Source organism: Fukomys damarensis, unplaced genomic scaffold (assembly GCF_012274545.1).
Source record: "Fukomys damarensis isolate Sample0158 unplaced genomic scaffold, DMR_v1.0_HiC HiC_scaffold_16, whole genome shotgun sequence".
Lineage (NCBI taxonomy): Eukaryota > Metazoa > Chordata > Mammalia > Rodentia > Bathyergidae > Fukomys > Fukomys damarensis.
Window position 1 is genome coordinate 12,010,824 of NW_022900928.1, and position 24,595 is coordinate 12,035,418.

General features: G+C 39.6%; 1 protein-coding gene and 1 long non-coding RNA gene across 2 annotated transcripts in view; one reads left to right on the forward strand and one right to left on the reverse strand.

Annotated features, from left to right (window-relative positions):
- Nucleotides 1-15,817, forward strand: part of LOC104856028 — a 37,055-nt gene extending 21,238 nt beyond the window's left edge. Inside the window, exon 6 of the long non-coding RNA XR_778530.3 lies at nt 15,670-15,817. This is a non-coding gene — a long non-coding RNA (uncharacterized LOC104856028). The remainder of the gene's footprint in view (nt 1-15,669) is intronic.
- Gtf2h1 (general transcription factor IIH subunit 1) overlaps nt 1-24,595 on the reverse strand; it is a 44,975-nt gene that overhangs the window by 13,955 nt on the left and 6,425 nt on the right. The window contains exons 2-9 of the mRNA XM_010615134.3: nt 20,828-20,996; nt 16,837-17,029; nt 15,690-15,855; nt 14,181-14,274; nt 12,231-12,380; nt 12,025-12,104; nt 536-663; nt 336-423 (exon numbers count right to left, since the gene is read on the reverse strand). Coding sequence (XP_010613436.1) covers nt 336-423; nt 536-663; nt 12,025-12,104; nt 12,231-12,380; nt 14,181-14,274; nt 15,690-15,855; nt 16,837-17,029; nt 20,828-20,981 — 1,053 coding nt within the window. The 5' untranslated portion in view covers nt 20,982-20,996. The remainder of the gene's footprint in view (nt 1-335; nt 424-535; nt 664-12,024; nt 12,105-12,230; nt 12,381-14,180; nt 14,275-15,689; nt 15,856-16,836; nt 17,030-20,827; nt 20,997-24,595) is intronic.

Here is a 24,595-nt window from a genome sequence, read left to right on the forward strand (position 1 = left end):
GATCAAACTCAGGGCATTCCACTTGTGAGGCAGGTGTGGTGCCACTGAGCTAAATCCCTGGCCTTTGTTTTTAACATCTTTGTCGAATACTTTTTCCCAGCAAACAAAACCATACAAAAAAAATAGTTTGTGTGAATATATGTGAAGGGGAAAAAAACAAAAAACAAAAACAATGAATAAAAAGTCAATAGATTTAAATCCATGCAAACTTGGCTAAACTAAAGCTGAGGAGCTTTGTAACACTCTACATTTGCAGCCAGATACTCCCACTAAGCAATCTAAAGTACTCACGGCTATCTTAAATCTGGAAAACCCAAGCCCTAAACGGTCCATACCCTTTTGACTGCCGGCTGAAAGCAGTCTGCATCTCCAGAACTTCCATCCATGCGGCTGGGCTCGCCATTTGGTTCATTTTGTACTTCTCTGAAAATAAAGGGGGGAAAATTAATGTTAAAAACCGCAAGCAAGCTAGACCACCTAAATCCACGCGGATAGCAGAGGAGCCTGAGATGGCACCCTTTCATGTATACTTAACTGTTTCCTGAGACCTGCTGCCAGGACCATAGCACTATGATGGTTAAACCTCTTGATGATGGCAGCATTACTGTTCTCCTTGATGGGTTTAGAATTGGAAGTAGAGGGCACAGAGGAAATGCCATAGCCCTGTGAGAAAAAATTTGGGAGATTAAAAGCAAAGCAGGGTTCTAACTTTCTTATTTACTGCAAAACACAATTAGCTGAAGAAAATGTGCCAAATTACAGGACTTGATTCTCATGAATGTTACTAAATTTTATAGGTAAACATTAAAAAAACGATGTTATACATATAAAAATTAAGAATTATCACTACCAGGCACAGGTGGTGCATGCCTGTAATCCCAGCACCAAGGAAGCCTGAGGCAGGAGGATCTCAAGCTTAAACCCAGCCCGGGCAATTTAGTGACATAGTAAGACCCTGTCTCAAAATAAAAAGATAAAAAACAGGCTGGGGATATGGCTCAGATTAAGACTGTGGGTTCAGTCTCCAGTACCATTAACACCGCCCCTCCAGAAAACAACAACAACAAACAAACCTCACACCTGCAAGGCAAACGTTATCTCTGGGCTACATCCCTAACCCTCTACTTTTCCTTTTTAAAGAGCAATTTCTGATGTAGCCACCAAAACACTAAAGAACCGAAGACAGTAGGGAAAAAAGCATGGACCACGGAAGCAGATTTCAAATCCTGGCTTTATTACTTTTTCTTTTTTCTTTATGGTTTTTAGAGAAAGGGTCTCACTATGTAGTTGAGACTGACCTGGAACTCACTACGTACCCCAGGCTATTCTCAAACTCGCAGCAATCCTCCTGCCTCAGCCTCCCGAGTGCTGGGATTACAGGTGTGTGCGACCACACACGGCCCTATTACTTTTTCTTTTAGTCAAGCCAGGACAATCAACTTTTCTAAGCTCTAGAAAATGTGATATTGGCAGAATTAAAAAAACAAAAACAAAAACTCTATATATTTTATAGCAGGCTCTTGTTAGGCAGTCCAGGCTAGCCTTGAACTATGTAGCCAAGACTGGTCTCAAACTTGTGGTGATCCTCCTACTTCGGCCTCCTAAGTGCTGGGATTACAGGTGTGTGCGACCATGTCCTGCTTTTTATTTGGTACCGGGGATCAAACTCAAGACCTTGCACTTGCAAGGCTGGTGGCAGAACCACTGAGCTAAACCCCAGCCCCTAAATATTTTTAAACAAAGGTTGGGTGTAAGCTAAGTGCTCCATCTTGAAGACAAATGAGACACTTGTTCTAATGTCACTTCCTCTGAGAGGCCTCCACAGCCACTCACTCTAAAGTAGTTCCCCCCATGGAATCTGGTCATGCCATCATGTTACCCCTTTTTGTCACTCTCAAAAAAAAAAAAAAAAAAAAAATCAGGGCTTTATGTCATTTTACTTTAAAACTGCCAATCTCCTCTCTCTCGTACAAATCCCTGAGGCTGACCTTGTTCTTATATACTGTCCTATTCCTAGCACCTCACACATATAAAGCACTTAACTATTTGAGCCACTGAGAACCTTGTGCCACAGGAGCCCAAGTACGAGTTAGTAGGAAGAGAGGTTATAAGCCCTTATCGGCAGGCAAGCGTTATAGGTGCTGTGAGGGAGGAAGTGCTCAATTCTACCAAAGGGGAGGAGGTTCAAAAAAGCTTCAATGAGCACAAGATAAACAGGTGTTTGTCAGGCAGACGTGGGCAAGAATAACACGGGGGAAAGGACAGCTGCTTAAACAAAAGTATAAAAGCAATGTGATAATACGGTCTATTTTTTTTGGTACTGGGGATCAAACTCGAGTCCTTGCATTTGCGAAGCAGGCACTGTAACAACTGAGCTAAATCCCTGACCCAATAATATGGTCTTGAGTTGATACGCAATTTGGTATATGCGGAATGAAAGGTGGGCCAGGGAATGGTGAGACAAGGGGGAAAAAATGCTTATGCAGCATGTGCAAAGCCCATGGGCTTGATCCCAACACCCTCCTTCCCCACAAGGAGATAAAAGATCATGAAAAAAAGATAAAAGATCACACCAGTCATCAAATAATTACTGAGTGCTTTGAATATACCATATGCTGAAGCAAACAAGAATGAAACCCCATGGAATTTACAACACTGAGAGGGCACTGACCAGCAGTTTGTGATTAAAAGACACAGACAAGATCCCTTGCTCTACCCTGCAACTGGGATACTGGGGATTGAACTCATGACTTCGTGGCTTACCAGGTAGGTGCAGTACCACAAACAAGATTTTTGTTGGGTATTCGCCATCATACCTGGCTAAAACAAGATCTTTTTTTTTTTTCCCCTTTGAGGTGGGGTCTTGTTGCGTAGTTCAGGCTGGTTGGTCTCAAAATCCCTGGGTGCTGGGACTACAGGTATGTGCCCCCATGTCAGGCAAACAAGATCTTCTCTGAAAGTGATGAATGTTATGAAGGAGAGAGAGAGGCTAACAAGATGGAATGACTGGATCTGGGGGAAGCTACTTTAGATGGGGTGGTCAGGGACAGCCTCTCTGAGGAAGTGACATTAAAACATGTCTACAGACACGTAAAAGCTAGTTAGGGGAAGAGCAAATGTAAAGGCACGGAAAAACTCCACATGGAACCAAAAGGAGATCACAGTATCTGGAGCATGAATAGGAGGGAAGAGGACAAAATGAAGTTAGAAGATTTCTCCTGACCCAGCGCCAAGAGGGTGAGTTTCGGGAAAGCGGCTGGCTTGGACTTGAGATCCCCTTCGCCGCCCAGGGCCCAATCTACGGGTCCACGGAGCCGCGCCTTTTCCTGAGGGTATCACTGCTCCTCATCAAGAACCAGGAGGGTAGCTGTGCAGGCACCCCCCCCCCCAGATCCCCTGATTGTGGCAGGCCTTTGATGCACACTGCAGAGGCATGGTGGGCTATAAAGGGTGGTGACTGATCCTATGTGTTCCTGATTGTATCAATTGGGATAAAGGATAGGGATTGATTTGACCAGTTGTTTTCTCTATTATAAAAATGAGAATGTCTATGAGTCATTAGAGAATCAAAGGCTGGGACACAGCAAGACTTAATGACCCAGAGATTGAATCAAGGACAACCCAACAGCAAAAATAAAGATGAGAAAACACTTAATCGAGCCACAAAGACAGATTTCCAGTTCACCAAAGGCAAACAGTAGGGCAAAGGAGGATGAAAAGTCTGATAGTGAACCACCAAGACACTGAGAACTGACAGCACAGGAAGTAACAAAACTGATCAATAAAGCTCTAGAAAAATTGAAAACAGAAATAATTTCCCAGATAACCATAGAGATGGTGAGCAAAAGGAAAGACATGATTCGTGACTCTAGAAGAGAAACTGACAAAAAAATAGATGAGCTCAGGACCATGATAGAAGCCATGAAGGCCCAGAATAAGAAAGAAATGGAAACAATGAATGCCCAACATAGGAAAGAAATGGAATCCATTAAACAGATTCAAACAGATATCCAGGAAATTAAACACTCCATTGAAAGTGTACGTACACAACAGAATAAAAGACTGCAAAGATAGAATCTCAGATATAGAAGATAGGATCTGCAGACAGTGACCGTGAAAAGAGAGGTCTCTTAAAAACAGTCAGGGATCATGAGAAATCGATCCAACAACTCCTAGACGATGCAAGGAAGAATATCATAGGACTGATAGGAATCCATGAAGTAGCAGGAGAAACTGCAAATGACTTTAAAAAGCTGTTCACAGAATTAATGACAGAAAACTTCCCAAACGGGAAGAATCTGACATACAGATAAGTGAGGCATATAGGACTCCAACTAGCCATGATTAAAAAAAAAATAAAATAAAAATAAAAAATCTACACCTAGACATATAATAATCAAGATCCCAGAAACCCAACAGAAGAACAAAATACTACAAGCAGGAAGAGAAAAGAAACAAATCACATGCAAAGGAAAGCCCATCAGAATCACAACAGACTTTTCAACACAAACCCTCAGGTCAAGGACAGCCTGGAGTGAGGTACTTCAAGTCCTAAAAGAAAACAACCTCCAACCTAGACTGATGTATCCTGCAAAACTCTCTTTCAAAATGGATGGAGAAATAAGATACTGCCATGACAAAGAACACTTGATAAACTTCATGAATACTTATCCAGAAATTTTAAACAATATCCTAGAAAAAGACAATGAAGATCACAACACCATGAGGCCCAACAGAGCAAATCAAATAGCCAAGGCAAGAAACTAAAAGGAGATGGCAAAAAATTAAAAAGTTAACAAAAGGACAATAACATGACAATAATAAGTCAATACATATCAGTTACAACCATCAATGTCAATGGCCTCAACTCACCAATCATGAGAAATAGAGTGGCAGAATGGATTAAGAAGCAAAATCCAACAATATGTTGTATACAAGAAACACACCTAGTGCAAAAAGAAGCCCATAAACTGAAAGTGAAAGGATGGAAAACAATTCTCCATGCGACAGGAGTCCAGAAAAAAGCAGGGGTAGCAATCTTATTCGCAGACAAAGTAAATTTCAAACAAAAACTGATTAAGAGAGACAAAGAAGGCCACTACATCCTTGTAAAGGGAAAAATTCAAGAGGAAGAAATGACAATCATAAACATATATGCACCAAATATAAATGCCCCCAACTATATAAAACAAATATTAAGTGACATGAAAAACCAAATAAGTACTAATACAATTGTAGTGGGGGATCTAAATACCCCACTATCACAAATAGACTGATCATCTAGGCAAAAAATCAACCATGAAATACTAGAACTGAACCAAGCTTTTGAACGCATGGACTTATTAGACATCTGTAGAGTGTTCCACCCCACAAAATCAGAATATACATTATTTTCAGCTGCACATGGGTCATTCTTCAAGACAGATCACATATTAGCTCACAGAACAGGTTTGAATAAATGCAGAAGAATTGAAGTTATTCCCTGTATATTATCAGATCACAGTGCAATAAACCTGGAGATCAATAGCATAGGAAACCATATGAACTTCACAAACACATGGAAATTGAACAACACTCTCCTGAACAATCAATGGATCACAGAGGAAATTAAAGAAGAAATCAGACAGTTTTTACAAATAAATGAAAATGCCAATACAACATACAGGAATCTATGGGACACAATGAAAGCAGTTCTACGAGGAAAATTCATAGCACTGAATGCCCACATTAGGAAAACAGAGCAAGCTCAAATAAACAACCTAATGATGAATCTTAGACTCCTAGAAAAACAAGAGCAGGAAAAACCCAAAGCTCAAACAAGAAAGGAAATTATAAAGATTAGAGCAGAAATCAATGCAATGGAAACTAAGAAAATGATACAAAAAATAAATGAATCGAAGAGTTGGTTTTTTGAAAGAATGAACAAAATAGATAAACCCTTAGCAAACCTTATCAAAAAAAGAAAAGGCTCAGATCCATGCAATCAGGAATGTAAAAGGAGAAGTCACAAAGGATCCCACAGAAATCCAGAGGATCATTAATATCTACTTTGAGAACCTGTACTCTAATAAAATGGAAAACACAGAAGAAATGGACAGATTTCTAGATACTTATGAATTACCAAAGATGAACAAAGAAGATAAAAACATTTTAAACACCCCAATTACAATCAGTGAAATTGAAAATGTAATTAAAAACTTACCAACAAAGAAAAGCCCAGGTCCTGATGGACTCACTGCTGAATTTTACAAGACATTTAGAGAAGAACTACTGTCATTACTCTTCAGACTTTTCAATGAAATTGAAAGGGAAGCAATACTTCCAAACTCATTCCTGGAAGCAAGTATCACTTTGATTCCCAAACCAGGGAAAGACGCAACTAAAGAAGAGAACTATAGGCCAATTTCCTTAATGAATATAGATGCAAAAAACTTTAATAAGATACTAACAAATAGAATACAAAGGATCATTAAGATCATACATCCTGACCAAGTCAGATTTATTCCAGGGAGGCAAGGATGGTTCAACATAAGTAAATCAATAAATGTAATATATTGTATTAACAAAGTCAAGGACAAAAACCACATGATCCTCTCGAGAGATGCAGAAAAAGCATTTGACAAAATTCAACACCCATTCATGATAAAAACCCTGCAAAAAATTGGAATAGATGGTCTATATTTCAACTTAATAAAGGCTATCTATGAAAAACCAACAGCCAACATCATATTAAATGGCCAAAAACTAAAAACTTTCATGTTAAAATCAGGAACAAGACAAGGATGCCCACTGTCACCACTCCTTTTCGATATAGTTCTGGAAATATTAGCCATAGCAATTAGACAAGAAAAAGAAATTAAAGCAATAAAGATAGGAAAGGAAGAAGTTAAACTGTCATTATTTGCTGATATGATACTGTACATTGAAAACCCAAAAAATTCCACCAAAAGACTTCTTGACTTAATTGACATTTTTAGCAGAGTAGCTGGATACAAGGACACCACCTTCAATAGCCTTCTTGTACACAAATAACAGACTCACTGAGTGAGAAATTAGGGAAATAATTCCTTTCACAATGGCATCCAAAAAATGAAGTATCTGGGAATCAATCTAACAAAAGAAGCAAAAGACCTTTATACTGAAAACTACAGCACTCTGAAAAAAGAGATCAAAGAGGGTATAAGAAAATGGAAAGATATCCCCTGCTTCTGGGTAGGAAGAATCAACATAGTGAAAATGGCCATACTACCAAAACTGCTATACAGATTCAATGCAATTCCAATTGAAATTCCAACACTATACTTCACAGAACTCGAAGGAAGAATCCAAAAATTCATTTGGAACCATAAGAGACCTAGAATAGCAAAAGCCTTCCTAGGCAACAGACACATGACAGCGGGTATAACAATTCCCAATCTGAAACTATACTACAAAGTCACTGTGATAAAAACAGCATGGTACTGGCAAAGAAACAGACCTGAGGATCAGTGGAACAGACTGGAAGACACAAAAACTCCAGATGTACTCAGCTACCTCATCTTTGACAAAGGAGCTGACCATCCTCAGTGGAGGAAAGATAGTCTCTTTAATAAATGGTGTTGGAAAAACTGGATCTCAACCTGCCGAAGATTAAAACTAGACCTTTATCTTTCACCATGCACTAAATTAAAAGAAAAATGGATTAAAGATCTAAATATTAAAAGAGAAACACTGGACTTGCTGGAAGATAAATTAGGCAGAACTCTAGCAGAAAGAATCAACAACTGTGATCTCATCTTATTAAAAAGCTTCTGCACTGCAAAAGAAACCATCAACAGAATTAAGACACAACCTACAAGGTGGGAAAAAATTTTTACCAGCTGCTACTCAGACAAAGGACTCTTATCTAGAATATATAAAGAACTCAAAACAATCAGCACCCCCAAATAAAAAGACCCAATTCAAAAATGGGCATTTGAAATGAACAGATGTTTTTCAAAGAAGTAAAAGCAGCAAGTAAATATATGAAAAAATGTTCCACATCACTGGTCATTCGAGAGATGCAGATGAAAACAACACTGAGATTTCACCTCACGCCACAAAGAATGGCTGCTATCATGAAATCATACAATAACAAATGTTGGTGGGGTTGTGGGGAGAATGGAACCCTTCTCCATTGTTGGTGGGAGTGCAGACTGGTGCAACCACTATGGAAAGCATTTGACGCAGCCATCCCTCTGCTGGGTATCTTTCCAAAAGAATTAAAAGAAACATACCACAGTGATATATGCGCACCCATGTTTATAGCAGCACAGTAATAGCTAAAACTTGGAAATAGCCCATTGCCCATCTGTTGGAAACTGGATAAAGATGTGGTTTTTCTATAAAATGGAATACTACTCAGCCATAAAGAAGGAGAAAGTAGAGTCATCCATATGAAAATGGATACATATTGAGGATATACTCTTAAGTGAAATAAATAAGTCACACATGTGTAAATATGGAATAGTCTCTCTGGTGTGAAAAACTATAATAGTACATAAGATCCTAAGGGGATAATTAATAGTATGAAATAGGAAGAAAAGGGCTAAAGGTGTAGGGAAAGTGGGAAGGGTAGGGAAAGGGAACAAGGGAAAAGAAAAAATATATGAGAAAATGATAAAATGGAAATAAAGTGTTTGTGAATGGGGAGGCGGTGAAGGGAAGGCAGGGACAAGGGGAAAAAATGAGAACCAAGACCTGTCATGTGAAGGTACAGGATCCCAGTAATGAATGTAACAGTACTGTATACCTAGATTGTACCAATAAACTCAATTAAAAAAAAAAATGAAGGCAGAAGCAGGTAGGAGCTAAACTGAGCAGAGCCTTATAGCCATGTCTTGATTTTATTCCAAATTCCACATAAAGCCTCTGCAAAGTTTCACATAGGGGAACGTTATGATCTCATTTAAAGTCTCACTGCTGGGGGTGAATGAACTCTATGAAACCCAAGTGCAAAAGGAAAGATCAGGGGCTGAGTATTTCACTTAGTGGTTCTGCCCCCTGCCTCACAACCACAAGTTCCCGAGTTTGATACCTGGTACCAAAAAAAAAAAAAAAAAAAAAAAAAAAAAAAAAAAAAAAAGGAAAGATCAGTAAGGCAGCAATATAAGCAATCAAGCAACTTACAAATGAGAAGGTGCAAGTTTCTGTGGAGATAAGAGCTGTAGGCAGATCAGAGATGTATGGCAGAAGACTTGCTGAGGAACTGAATGCTGGTCATGAGCAAAGGGGAAAAACCAGGAAGCTCCCTGGTTTTTAGCTTGAGAAAATTTTAATGACTTTTGCAGAGATGTGGAAGAGCCACAATAGAAAATTTTTTTGTTGGTACTGGGCTCTAACTCGGGTTCTTGTGCTTGCGAGGCAGGCAGCAGAGCCACTGAGCTAAATTCCCTGGACCGGGAATAGAAATGTTTATGAGGAGGGGAGCCAAAGTATCTTAAGCTGGCTTGGGATGTGGCTCAGTGGCACAGAGACTGCCTGGCAAGCATGAGGTCCTGAGTTCGATCCCTAATACCAAAATATCTTAAACTGAGATATATATGAAACATCCATTTGGAGATATCATGTAGGCAGTTAGATGTAGGATTGCAGAGCTGTGGAATTAAGACAGACCAGGGCTATTTGAGATCCATCATCAGATAACCAGTATTTAGTATTTAAAAGTAATAAAAAAGAAGGCATTCGGGAGGCTCGAGCTCATATCCTTTAATAGTTAAAACAGGTTCACAAGAAAAGACAAAGTCATCAAAAGAAAATGGAGTGAAAACTGGTTATATAAATGTTGAGATAGCCATACCAATGGACTACTAGGAGAGTATGTATTTAATAGTAATACGGATTGAATTCAAGGCCTTTGCACTGACCTACAGCCTCGGCCCTTTTTCCTTTGAGACAGGGTCTTACCAAGTTGTCCAGGTAAGACTTGAACTTGTGATCCTCCTGCCACAGCCACCCAAAGTGTTGGGATTTCATGTGTGCACCACATATACCCAGCTACACCCAGGTATTTAAAAATATAGATGGTAATAATGACCTCTTACTGAGCACTTCCCTTTTTTTTGTTTGTTTTTTGAGACAAGGTCTTGCTATAAAATTCAGGCTGGCACTAAACTTCGTCATCCTCTTGCTTCAGCCCTCCAAGTGCTGGCATTTCAGGTATGTACAATTATGCCTAGCTGCTTATGGGCACTTCTATGTCCCACTCTCATTTTAACTTTTTGGGGGTTCTGGGGATTGAACCCAGGGCCTCACATATGCTAAGCATATGCTGTACCACTGAGTACGCCACAAGCCTCCTCTTTGAACTCTCACAGAAATTACATAAAACCAATACTATTAGTTTCATTTTACAAAAAAAGCAAAAAAGCAAAAAATGTTTAGAAATGTTAAAAAAAAGTCATGTCTTAGGCCACGGATTTAACGCAGTGGTGCCGCTGTCTGCCTTGCAAGCACAAGGTCCCGAGTTTGATCCCCAGTACTAGAAAAAGGGAGCGTGGAAAAAAAGTCATGTCAGCATCTAGTCAGAGAGTTTGATATTGTCATGCAATTTGAATACTGATAACAAAGTGATATCAAAGTGAAAGTTACAAAGTGTGTGCCCAATATGCTATGATTTTTACTAGGAAAAAAAAAAAAGCACTAATTTTTTCATATTAAACTTTAAGCCTTGTTAAATAATGCATTTCCAGACAATTAAAATGTTGTAATACATTGAGATTCACCAAGGAAATAACTGAGTTTGGAGAACTATCAATAATTATTTTCTATTAGTTTATAGATTAGATTGTAGAACAGAAAAATTTTCTGCCCAGTTGTACTGCAAAATTTTAACACTGTTTTTTTGAGACAGGGTCTCACTCACTATGTAGTTGAGACTGACCTGGAACTATGTAGCCCAGGTTGGTCTTGAACTCACAGCGATCCTCCTGCCTCAGCCTCCCGAGTGCTGGGATTACAGGCGTGCACCACCACGCCCAGCTTAACACTGGTTTTTGTGAATTGGTGCATAAGTGTACTAAAGTAGAGAGAAGTCAGAAAGAAGAAAAAAAGGAAAGTGAACATGTTTACATGGTCAGCAGAAAAGGAGTCAGAAGACAGGTAAGAAAATGACATCAGTGACAGGAATAACTGAGGAAGGCAGATGGAATTAGCCTAGTTTGAAAGGAACTGCTCTTCTGTGACTGGATACTGTGTATGTCTGGAGTCATCAGGCTAAGGCAGTAGCTTAAAATGCCATGGTCCAGGGCTGGGGATTCAGCTCAGTGGTTCCACCACCTTTCACGTAAGTGCAAGGACCTGAGTTCAGTCCTCGGTACCAAAACAAAACAAAACAAAACAAAACCAAAAAACCCCACCATGGTCCAGCTGCTGAAATACACTGGGTAGGTGTGGGGTAAGGGTCATGAAAGCAAAGTTTGGCAGATAGCAAGCAATTAACAAATGTTTGTCTTTCTTGTGTGCTACTATATATCCATATTAGATTATTAGATTAAATGTTTAAATAGAGTATGAGGCTGGATTTACCTTGTTACATCCTGTGATCATGTACAGATTTGCTTACAGGGAGCTAAACAAATATTTCTAATAGGTTTTGGTAATCACACAGGGCTTTCTACTCTCAAGGTAAATTTGATGGCAGATAGCACTACTGAAAGCACTTTTTTCTAGGCGCTGGGGACTAGTATACACTGAACAGCACTTTTTTGTTGTTGTTGTTTTTTGAGACAGGGTCTCACTACATAGTTGAGACTGACCTGGAACTCACTATCCCCAGGCTGGTCTCAAACTCACAGTGATCCTCCTGCCTCAGCCTCCTAGTGCTAGGATTACAGGCGTGCGCCACCACGCCCAGCTTGAACAGCACTTTTGATAAACCACTTCAACAATATCTTGCTTGTTTACCGTTTCATAAGTGGGACATCTAGAGGCAAATTTAAAGTTACATAAAGATGTAGAAGACTAAGGAAAGACTGTTTTCTCTCTAACTCCTTTTATGCTTCTTACCTCATCTAATGGTTTATCTTCCAAAGCTGTCAAATCTAGTAGTGGGTTTTTCACTCCTAATGAAACCATTGTTTTTAACCCTAGAAAATCAATGAAATACAAAGTTCATCAAAGTTTATCTTTCTCAGACATTTAAAAGAAGTTCATTAACAGCTCTAATGACTAGAGACTAGAACAGAATATTAGAATGTATCTGGGATTGTTACCTTTTTCATCTATTTTGGCACATTCTGCAAAGAGATCCTTTGACCCTGTATTCAGCCGGTCTCTATGAAAATAATGGGACTGGAAAAAACGTGTCCAGAATTCCTTTTCTGTCATGCTGTGAGGAACATTTTCTGCATATTTCATTTTTACTGTGGGGAGGGGAAAGGTAAGAAATAGTTATAGACTGAATTTCCATTTCTTTCTTCTTTCGAGACAGGGTCGCACTATGCAATTCAGGCTAGCCTTGAACTCACTATGTAGCTCAGGCAGGTCTTGAACTTATGGCAATCCTCCTGATTCAGCCTCCCAAGTGCTGGGATTACAAGTGTGTGTCACCACGGCTAGCACAAATTTCCATTTTTTTTAAACCTCTCAAAGATAAATGAAATATATGCTAAAAGCAAAAACCAGATTATGAAGTGCTCATTTATGCACCCAAATAATAAAATTCTTTTTAAAAAAAAGTTCTTAAGTTTTAGTAGAAATTTGATGTCAGACCTGAGTTTTCTTATTTCTTCATTTATATAAAGCAGCTCTCAATCCACAGCAGTTAGATGGTTAGAGCAATAAAGATCTTAATACCCACTGGACTATCAGTTAACTCTCTACAAGTTTATAATTTAGTGAGCAGCGTTTAAGAGCATGGTTTTTTTTTTGAGACAGGTCTCACTATGTAGTTGAGACTGACCTGGAACTCACTATGTAGCACAGGCTGGTCTCCAACTCAGTTATCCTCCTGCCTCAGCCTCCCGAGTGCTGAAATTACAGGTGTGTGCCACCGTGTCCGGCAAGAGCCTGCTTTCTTGAGCCAGAATCTGACTTTAGAATTCTAGATCTGCCAAGCATGGTGGTATATGGGTATAATTCCAGCACTTGGGAGGCTGAGGCAGGGGGATCTCTGAGTTTGAGGCTAGCATGGGCTACACAGTAAGTTCAAGACCAGCCTAAACTGCATAGCAAGACCCTGTCTCAACAAAACAAAATAAAACAACAACAACACTAGGACTGCCACTTACTATCTGTATGGTCTTGAGCAAACATTACTTAATCTCTCTGTACCTTGATGTTCTCATCTGTAAAAAGAGGGTCTTAACATCACCTATATTTCTAGGGTATTTGTGATGATTAATGAATACAGAAGAATTTTTAGAATAGTGCCTGACATATCACCGTTATTACCATTATTTTTTGGTAGCAGGAATTGAACTCGGGACTCTGCATTTGCGAGGCAGGTGTGGGGCCACTGAGCTAAATCTCCAGCCCAACACTGTGTTATTATTATCATGAGAGATAACGTGATCACACTTTGAGGCAGACATTAGAGAGAGGACTTTATTTGCCTGAAGTCAGGACCTTACAGAGATGGCAAACAAGCGATGCCTCAGCTGAGTCTGAGGGAGAAGTGGTTCCTAAGGACTGAAGGAGAGCCGGGTGGGGAAATGGGACGGAAACACCATGTCCTTTAAGAGGACACCCTTTAGTCAGAAGAGCGACTGAAGCAGCAGCTCTCATCCTTGACCACACTTCAAAAATCACCAAAGCTATGATCAGGCATCTATACTGTTAGGATGGTTTATGCACAGTAAATGAATGATCTGTGGGTTAGAAAGGTCACTCTGGATATAGTATAAGGGATGATCACAAGGTAGTGGTGTGGAGAAACTCATTTACTGATGCCTCTGTAACCAATCATCTCACAAAGGTATGCTGAGGGCTAAATAAAGTTTAAGTATCACTGATGGAAAGAATGGCAGTCATCAGAGCAATGAATTAATGATGGCAAGTTTTTCACTGAGCCCTTAGTATCTACCATATGTTGGACATTGGATATTTTATTTTATGTATTTTACTCCACTTGATTAGGAATAAAAGCAGCTTTTCGTTTTTCAACGATACAGTACAGAATTCAAACAAATATTCTAACCATCTGAAAAACTGACCGTTCTTACCTGCTGGATAGGTCCTAAATATGGACTCAATGATATCAGAAGTTAAGTTATATCTTAAACCATTACAGCCATCTGTTTGGGGCCGGACATCAGCCTAAAACAAAGACCACACACATGCATGTATTTATATTTATACTAGCCAGAGCAGCAGGGAGTATGTCTACACTCCCAACAGACACTGCACCAGTGTGGAAAACAGACTTCCTAAATGAATGTACTTTCACTTCTGGCACAGACAGAGAGCTCAAAGAAGCTTAGATTCATTTCTCATTCTTAGTGACTTGTAAAGTCTGCTGTTTGAAAGTTGAATACAGTTAATCAGGGAAGCTGAGGAGTGGTCAAGGCAAAGAGCTAGTGGAGCTTTAACATAAAATCTGCATAGTTGCCAAAGCCACTATAATCCTTGGTTACTTGTTACTTGGTTAACCTTAACCAACTGGTTTCCTTAGGAAAGGATTTATAAATTAGGTTCACTTATATGAAGCACCTGGTAAAATACCTAGTATACACTTGGTGTTCAAAGTTTTTTTTTTTTGGTACCGGGGATCGAACTCAGGACCTTGTGCTTAGGAGGCAGGTGGTGGAATCACTGAGCTAAATCCCTGGCCCGGTACTCGAAGTGTTGCTGAATGTCCTAGTTCTGCTAAAGCACAGAATTCCATAGGTAAGAAGGTAGATCCAATTTTTCTATTAGAAACATTTTCTTTTTCTTAAATATATATATATATTTTTGGTACTGGGGATTGAATTCGGGTCCTTGTGCTTGTGATGCAGGCAGTGAAACCACTGAGCTAAATCCCCAGCCCAAGAAACATTTTCTTTTAATATGATGCTCATTAAACATTTAATTTTGAATTAGAGATAAAATATATCAGCTGCTGCCTGCCTCACAAGCACAAGGATACGAGTTCAATCCCCAGTACAAAAAAAAAAAAAAGAAATAAAATACAGCGATAATCTTAAAAAGGTACCAGAAAGTTCTGAGTTTGTAAGTATCACCTATAAGTATTAGTTTAATTTTTTTTTTTTTGAGATAGGGTATCATTATGTAAGTGCAAGCTGTCTCGAATTCACAATGATCTTCTTGCCTCAGCCTCTCAAGTCCTGGCATTACAGGCATGCAACACCATGCCTGGCTATTAGTTTAATTTCTAAGAGTTACTTTCAAAGTCCATTTGAATTTTAGTATGCTAGGGTCAAGTCCAACCCCCCCCCTAAAAAAAACGTAACTGATGAAAAGAAATAAATGTACATTTAAAAAATACTATTTGGATTTTAAAAATGTTTTAGAAAAATAGCATTGATAAATTTTCTAATTAACTTTATGGAACTGCTACTTTCTTTTTTTGGTATCAGGAATTGTACTCAGGACCTTGTGCTTATGAGGCAGGTGGCAGCTAAATCCCCAGCCCATGGAACTGCTACATTTGTAAAAGAAATGGCACTGTTACCATACATATTGGGATTTTCATTTTTTTTTTTCCTTCAGAACTCTACAAGGTCACATACCAGAAATGCTGCAGAAATGCCAACATCCTGCTTGTGATTGGATGTGGAAGAACTACCCGCTGCATTCACAGTTAAACGATTGGCCCAGAACTCCTCAGCACTTATCACCTGACTCACAACAAGGTCTTTATAAAGCTGGAACAGAACAGGATCTTCTTGTAGCATTCTGGAGACAGAATATATTAAACATGATTGAACTTATAGAACAAAACACCACTAAGGCAACATTTTAAGAGCTTAGTTTAAAAAAAATAAGCTTAGTGACACAAAACATTGAAACAACTTTTATTTTCTGATGACTGAGCAACAGAAGATATATAGTTCATTTTTTAGTAATCAAGAGCAAAGCAACACTTTTGAAGGAAAAAAGTAGAGATAAATAGAGATAAGTCTGAACGAGCAGAGACTAAGCTCTTTGGGGGTCACGGATTTGGCCTTGTTGTTGTATTTCCATGATACAAAGATCACCCTTTCTGTATCTGTACAGTACTGAATTCTCTTTCACACATAAAGGTGAATGGGAAAGAGAGAAGGCATCCTTGAGATCTTCTAGCAACTTATGTGTCGCTATAGTAAGCACTGGTGGCCTGACAGATGTTAGTGATGTAATAATTCATCTTAGCAAAAATCCTTACAGTTTGACATGATCTCTCACTTTTTCCACAGTACACATTCAGGTTTTTTTGTTTACAAACATACGGCTACAGTTTAGAATCTTTTTTTTTTTTTTTTTTTTTTTTAGTAGTGGGGATCGAGCTCAGAAACGTGCTTGTGAGAGGCAGGTGCGGTGCCACTGAGCTACATCCTGGCCTCTAGTTTAGTATCTTTATTTTCTCTGTGACAGAGAACTAGGAAAAGAAATTAAGGAAGCTTAGCACTTCTGAATCTCTGTTCTGCTTTTAATCACATAGGAAGTTTGATAGTTAATTTAACTTCTAGGTTTGAGTATTCTCATTTCCTCAAAGTTAAATGGCTAATAGAATGCTCAAGTTGGGAATCAAACACAGAGGCAAAGATCCCAAAGCACATGTTTTCCCATATTACATATATCACAGCAGAAGGAGGGAGCAGTAACTAGCTACCGCCCTACTAGGACATTACAGAGAATCTACTATCTCTTTAAAAGGCTCATCCATTCCTCCTTCACCTGTTTTTCTCTTCCAGTTCCTTATTTGCTTTCCTCTTGAATTTGGGCAGTAGCTGCTGGAGAAGGTCCTTTACTGCATCTCGCTCTTTCACTGCTGTGCTTTCATTAGAAAAATGGAAGTTTGTTGTGTCCCCTGCATGAAGAACCAGCTGAAGCTGAATTTTAGCTTTTCCCTCTGGACTGATTTTCTGGCCTAAAAAGAAGCATGAAGCTAATGAGGACACTCACAATGCGGAGTAGGTTAAGCAGTAGGTTATTTCTCCCAAGACACAGCATTCTTCAGGGGTTTTGTCTGCTCCATTCCAATCTTAATGCTTTTGCACAAATGCAGTCTTTTCAAATAGCCCCTCCTCATGACCAGAGTAAGACTCAACAAACTCACTGCTAACACTGCTTCCTTCCTCCATACACTTTAGATGTCGTGCTTCTCATTTGATACTTCGATCTATTACCAATAGGCTTTTGTTTCCATTTAACCAGGACAGACTCCTTTAAAGTCTTCTAACCAGCCAACCAGGAGTCCTGGATCCACCGTAAACACTGGCCTTCAAGCAACATTATCACTAATAATAATAATTTGTCATAATTAAAGACTGTTGACACACGATTATTTACTAGTTAAAAAGGAAAACACATAATTTTACATTTGGGAGAACTGTTACTTTAATCAAGTGACCAATCTTAGCCTCATCAAAAGGAAGAGATGAAACTATGTGCTTTCTGAGATGACAGAACAGGAAGTAAATATCAACCATGATATATTATTGTTGCCCAAAATGTCTAACTTCAATATGATCAAGCTTTCAAACCTTTCAGTTTATAAGAAACAGGGAGGGCTGGGGATGTCGCTCAGTCACTGGCAGAATGGCTGCCCAGCATGTGCACCCTTGGGTGCAATCTAACTCCCTAGCACCACACAGACACAGACATGTATACAGGAATAAATGTTTCATGATGTGTGATGCTGTGATATACACTGTAAGTTTATCTTATATTCTGTAAGAGACCAGAGACTATACCTATGTGTAGACCAGATTCTTATTTATTTTGATTTTTGTTTGTTTGTTTGTTTGTTTTGAGACAGGGTCTTACTATGTAGTTGAAACTTCTCTGGAACTCACTATGAAGGCCAGGCTGGTCTCGAACTCACAGCAATCCTCCTGCCTCAGCCTCCCAGGCATACAGGCATGCGCCACCATGCCCGGCTGGATTCTCATTTAAAACAACCCAGTTAGCCAGACATGTTGGAGGATGCCTGTAATCCTAGCACTCAGAAGGCTGAGGCAGGAGGACTGCTGCATGTTTGAGACCAGTATGGGCTACATAGTGAGTGCAAGACCAGCCTGAACTACACAGCAATACTATCTCAAAAACAAAAACAAACCAACAAAACAAAAATACAACACAGCTATAAAAGACTCTACTGGGATAACTGAGGAAATGTAATAATGGTCTAGATATTTGCTATTAAAATGTTCTTGAGCCAGACATGGTGATACATGCCTGTATTCCCAGCATTCCAGAGGCTGGGGAAGGATTGTTTTATTTTCCCCTTCCTGGTACTGGGAATCAACTCAGGACCTTGCGCTTGCAAGGCAGGCATGGTGCCACTGGGCTAAATGCCCTGCCCACAAAGATTGTTGAGTTCCAGGAAAGCTTGGACTTTATAGCAAGACTGTCTCAAAAACAAAACAAAACCCAACAAAGTTCTTGTGATAATACTCTCATCAAGCAATACCAATGCACACAAATAATAAAGCAAATGTGGCAAAATATCAACTGCAATATCTAGGTAGAATATTTTACATAGGTTTTCCTTGTACCCATTCTCTTTTTTTTTTTGGTACCAGGTTGTGCTTGTGAGGCAGGTGTAGTGCCACCGAGTTAAATCCCTGGCCCCCTTGTACCATTCTTTAAAATCTTTTTGTCATTTTGAAGATTTTCAAAAAAATCCCAGGGCTAGGGCTCGGGATTTAGCTCAGTGGTTCTGGCGTCTGCCTTGCAAGTGCAAGGACCCAAGTTCAATCCCCGGTACCAAAAAACAAATATAAATAAATAAAAAATCCTAGGGCTAGGGCTGGGGATTTAGCTCAGTGGTACCACTGCCTCCCTCAGAAGCACAAGGTCCTGAGTTCGATCCTTGGTACCAAAAAAAACCAAAACAAAATAAAAAAACAACAAAAAACCCAGGGTCAACAGCGCTAATCTACACCTATACAACAGGAAAACCTGTGTTCTAAAAAAGCAGCCCTCCTAGTAACTGTAGTACTTCTATTCTTCCTACAGAAAACAGAGATGGAGGGCTTTGTCCCATTGAATGGGGTGATTCATGGTGGTGCGATACAACGCATACAGTTCTTAGCATAAACAGACCTCTAAAGCACAAACAGAAACTCTGACCACAAATACAATGCTAAAGCACATTGTCGATGAAATACCTTACCGTTAAGAGCAGCTATATGAAGTAATTTACTGTTAGCCCACACATTCTGTTATCCTATCCCTCCAAAATAATCACTCCTGTCCACCTTTCCTTAGTCACTGCTCCCCTTCTTCCTCTTTCTTAGCTCCTGCCTCTGGGAGACTTCTGTTTAAGTTTTTTAATGAGCTAATTTCAGCCAGAACAACTACTGCTAATCTTCACTTGAGTAATGTACTAATAACTTTCAGAAGTGGACATTCTTTCAAATTTTCAATTTAAAATAAAGCTGTTCAGTCAGGAGGATCAGGTGAGTTCGAGGCCAGCCTGGGCTTCATAGTGAGTTATTGGACAGCTTGAATTACCTAGTGAGACCCTGTCTCAAAAAAGAAAAACAAAAAACTGTTCTGGTTACAGATCTAGATTTGGGTAAGCACCTTTGTCCCATAGCTGGTTAACTACAGAGAAGCAGATTGTTGTACACCATGGGTAACACCACGCTCAGCTTCACTTATATGCATTTAAATGCACAAGGGTGGGGAACATGCAAAAAGCATTAGGAAGTGTTATATACATACACCAACTCCTCATTTTATTTACCAACTCCCCATTTTGCACGTAATCATTATGTATTGCAAACATGTACTAGTAAAACTAAAAATGAAAAGTAATACACAAACCATCTGAAAAACAGTAAGTATATTAACACACTGCAGAGATGTATCCTCTCCAGACAACCTCTCAAAGACAGTGGCGCATAGCTCTGTAATGCAAAATATTTGTAATAACAAAATTCTACAAGGCTGGGAGTGGTGACACACGCCTGTAATCCCAGCACTCGGGAGGCTGAGGCAGAAGGATCGCTGTGAGTTCGAGACCAGCCTGGGCTACATAGTGAGTTCCAGGTCAGTCTCACTACATAGTGAGACCTTGTCTCAAAAAACAAACAAACAAAAAATCTATAAACTTCCTAACTGTTCTTCAGAAGGATGGCTAAACATGGCTGTATATCCATTCAGTGGAATATTACATGAGTCTTTCTCATTTTGAGACAGGGTCTCCTTATGTAGCCCAGGCTGGCTTCATCCTGCCTCAGTCTCCCAAGTGCTGAGATCACAGGCACGTGCCACCATGCCTGCCTTACTATGCCAATTCTATTTTTTGGTACCTGAGATTGAACTGAGGACCTTGTGTTTGCAAGGCAGATGATCTGCCACTGAGCTAAATTCCCAGCTCACTGTGCAATTCTTTTTTTGGTACCAGGGATCAAACTCAGGACCTTGTGCTTATGAGGCAGGTGGCAGAATCACTGAGCTCAATCCCCAGCCTAACTATGCCATTCTTGAAAGTATGCATGAAGAGCTTTATGCAAGATCTATTTACATATTTATACACATCAGGACATGCTGCATTAATAAGCAAAGAGATTAGGTAACAGAATAGTATATATTCAGTGATATCACTGCAGTTATTTACACAAGGTTAGTTTTTTAATGATGTAAATACAAAATTCAAATTTTATAAAATTACCAGCAAACACATTTACTTCATACCTTAGTATAACTGACTTACATTTAATATCTGCATACATATGGCTGATTGTAAATCTGTCTTTGCCTTCAGGCGCCCAAGCAATTCTTTCTGCCATGAGGTACAGAGCTCCATCCTGTTTCTTTTGACGCACCTTCTTTACGACCAGCAAAACTTCTTCAGATGAGGTTGCCATGATGGCTGTAAGGTGCTAAAAGAGAAAGAAACAAAGCCCTGTTTTATACATCAGTTAAGAGTTGCAGCCAGGGATTTAGCTCAGTGGTTCCACCACTTGCCTCGCAAGCACAAGGACCTCAGTTCAATCCCCGGTACCAAAAAAAAAAATTGAGCAGGGCACTGTGGCACATGCCTGTAATCCCAGCACTCTGGAGGCTGAGGCATGAGGATTACTGGGAGTTTAAGACCAGCCTGGGCTACATAATGAGTTCCAGGGCAGTCTCAACTACATAGTGAGACCCTGTCTCAACCACCCCCCAAAAAAGAGTTGCATTTGTTGACTTCTAGTCCCTCCCAAATCTAAAATGCAACACAGAACAGGAAGAAAAAAAAATCTCTCTTCTTTTTTTTGGGGGGGGTGGTGTTAGTTGAGACAGACCTGGAACTTACCATGTAGCCCAGGCTGGTCTTGAACTCACAGCAATCCTCCTGCCTCAGCCTCCCAAGTGCTGGTAAAACTCTTTTCATTCAAAGTTAGTTTTGCTCATACTACAGGTTTGATTTTACCTCACAATTTCATAACATTTCAGTTTTTCAAGCCATTTCCACATACACTAAAGACTACTTCTAGTTTATTCTTGTTTTCCTCAGTTCAACTCTTATATCATAAATACAAGATCTGATTAAACATACATCTTGTATGTTTATTCAGAATCACTAAGATCCTAATAGTCAAATTTGTTGCAATCAAAACAAATTTATGTCAAAGAATATGTGTGAACTTCTCAGAACCATCCCTACAGCAGAAACTATACTCAGGTCTTCTGATTCCTGGTCTAACCTTCTTCTAGGTATATCCAAAATAAAACTAATATTAATACTTAAAACTCCAGATGCTAGTTTTCCGTTTTTAATAATAACACATCTTCAACTATCTTGACCAAGAATTCACTTGAATATGGCTAATGAGCTACCTAGGAAAAAATGCCTGGACACCTGCCTCTCACCCACTTTCTGGGAATTTTAAATGCTCAATTCAATTTCTTGAGGTTTGAGTGTGTGGCTGTCTGGAGTAAGAGGTTGAAAAACAGACTTTGAGGCTTTTGGGGGTCAACTAGAAAGACGCTTGAACTGAGAGTTACATTTGTCATACGCCAGGATAAGGAAAGCTGTGGCACAAATGCCTCATATAAGCCATTTCTTTTCTTTTTTCTTTTTCTTTCATATTGGGGATTGAACTCGGGTCCTTGTGCTTGTGAGGTATAAGGCATTTCTGATAAAGTTATGACATTAATTTTCATTTCCAAAGGAATGGCTCAACTTTTCAAATTTACTTTTTAAGACAGTTTAAAGCATGATTTAGAGCCGGGCGTGGTGGCACACGCTTGTAATCCCAGCACTTGGGAGGCTGAGGCAGGAGGATCGCTGTGAGTTCAAGACCACACCAGCCTGGGCTACATAGTGAGTTCCAGAGCAGTCTCAACTACATGAGATCCTGTCTCCAAAAAAAAAAAAAAAAAAAAAAAAAATACGATTTAGAGAAGTTAGCATACCTAGAGATCAAACATTGGGTGAGGTAAGTGGCTCTGTGAAGACCACCTGCCTAGCATGTATGAAGCCCTGCTCTCCAGCAATGGGAGATGGATGGGGCACAGTGTGAAACTGCGATTTCTCTGAAGCTGAGCATGTGAGGTGTGAAGAGTCAGCTTTCCCCTTTTATAGGCCCTTCATTTTTTGTGCAGTGCTGGGGATAAAACCTATAGCCTTATGCATGCCAAGCAAATACTATACCACTGAGCCATATTACCACCCTGAGATCCTTCCAACCCTGCACTGGGGACAGAACACAAAGATGTAGTACCAAATGAGCTACATGTTCAGCTTTTTTTTTTTTTTTAACCAGGGATGGAACTTGGGATCTTGTGCTTGCGAGGCAGGCGGCGGAACCACTGAGCTAAATCCCAGGCCCTCTTTCTGTATTATTTGAAAATTTTTTTGATACGGGGTTTTGCTAAATTTCTCAGGCTGAACTTTAACTTGGGAACTTTCTACACCAGCCTCCACAGTGCTGGGATTACAGGTGTGTATCACCATGTCTGGCTCAAGGTCCCCCCCACTTTTTTTATTTGAGACAGGGTCTCACTATGTAGTTGAGACTGACCTGGAACTCACTATGCAGCCCAGGCTGGTCTCCAACTCACAGGGATCCTCCTGCCTCAGCCTCCGGGAGTGCTGGGATTACAGGCGTGCACCACCACACCCGGCTTCAAGGTCCTTTTTTATATTAGGTTTTACCATGTTGCTCAAACTGGAGTCAAGTGATCCTTCCATCTCTGCCTCCCAAGTACTGAGACAACAGGTGTGTGCCACAATGCCTGTTTTGTTTGTTTGTTTGTTTTGAGACAGGGTCTCACTATGTAGAGTAGGTCAGTCTCAACTACATAGTGAGACCCTGTTTCAAAAAAAAGAAAAACAAAAGAAAAGAAAAGAAAAGAAAAGAAAAACAGAAAGAGAAAGAAAAAGAAAGAGAAAGAGAAAGAGGAGAAAAAAAGAGAAAGAAAAAAAGTGCTATATTGTTCGCACCCCCAAAATTAAGTACAATTATCAAATCAACAAATTGCAGTTTAGACATTATTTGATGCCTTTTGACAATTGTGTACACCCACATACCATAAAGTTTCTCATGTTTCTTTTTAGCCAATTCTCCCCACTTCCAGCAACTATTTTTTGATTTCTGTAGTTTTTGTTCTAGGAGTCATATAGTATGTATGCTTTCATCTTTGATCCATCATCACTTAATATGTTTTGAAACTCACCATATTGTTGCATTAGCAGTAATACATTTTTTAAATATATGCTATAAATAGGATCTTGAAAAAAAGACTGATAGATCAAGTAAAGGGAAACAGCATTACAGGCAAAGGGAGTATTCTAGGGGAAAGGCTTGAAATTCTAGGAATGGTTTGTCTACTCTGGATGTAGCAGAAGGTTCACATTGGAGATGAGCGGGTTATGACACTGGAGAGTTACGATAAAGGGGTAGAGTACAGAATGCTACTCTGTGTGGCAAGCAACAGAAAATCTCTCAAGACTTCTGAAAATGGAGATGAAAGGACCAAGACCACAGATGAAGCAGATGAACAGATACTGTAAGTGCTGAAGGAGGTATCATGATTGCTTGTTCATAACCTAATCCTAATTCTTACTGACATGAATATACGATTCCATTTACAGAAATAAGTAAAGGAAAAGCCAGTCTGAAAGTTAAGACAGGGAATTCAGCTGTGGACAAACCATGAACATCAGGCACTGTTAAGTCATGTGGCTAGAAATAGTCTGCATGACATGGGCATTTGTATATTTTTGGGAGGAAGCATTGATGACTGCTTTCTTAAACTCAATAACAAAAAGGGCTTAAACAATTTCACAATCCTGGAACCCTAATATCAATTCTCTTTAAATTGTATGCTTGTTATCTGTACTCACTCTAGAGATTTTGTATGATGTAAACCCAAGTTAATAATTTTGTGTTTTAGACTTGCCATTGAAAATATTCCCACTGCGGGCCGGGGATTTAGCTCAGTGGTTTTGCTGCCTGCCTCCTAAGCACAAGGTCCAGAGTTCAATCCCTGG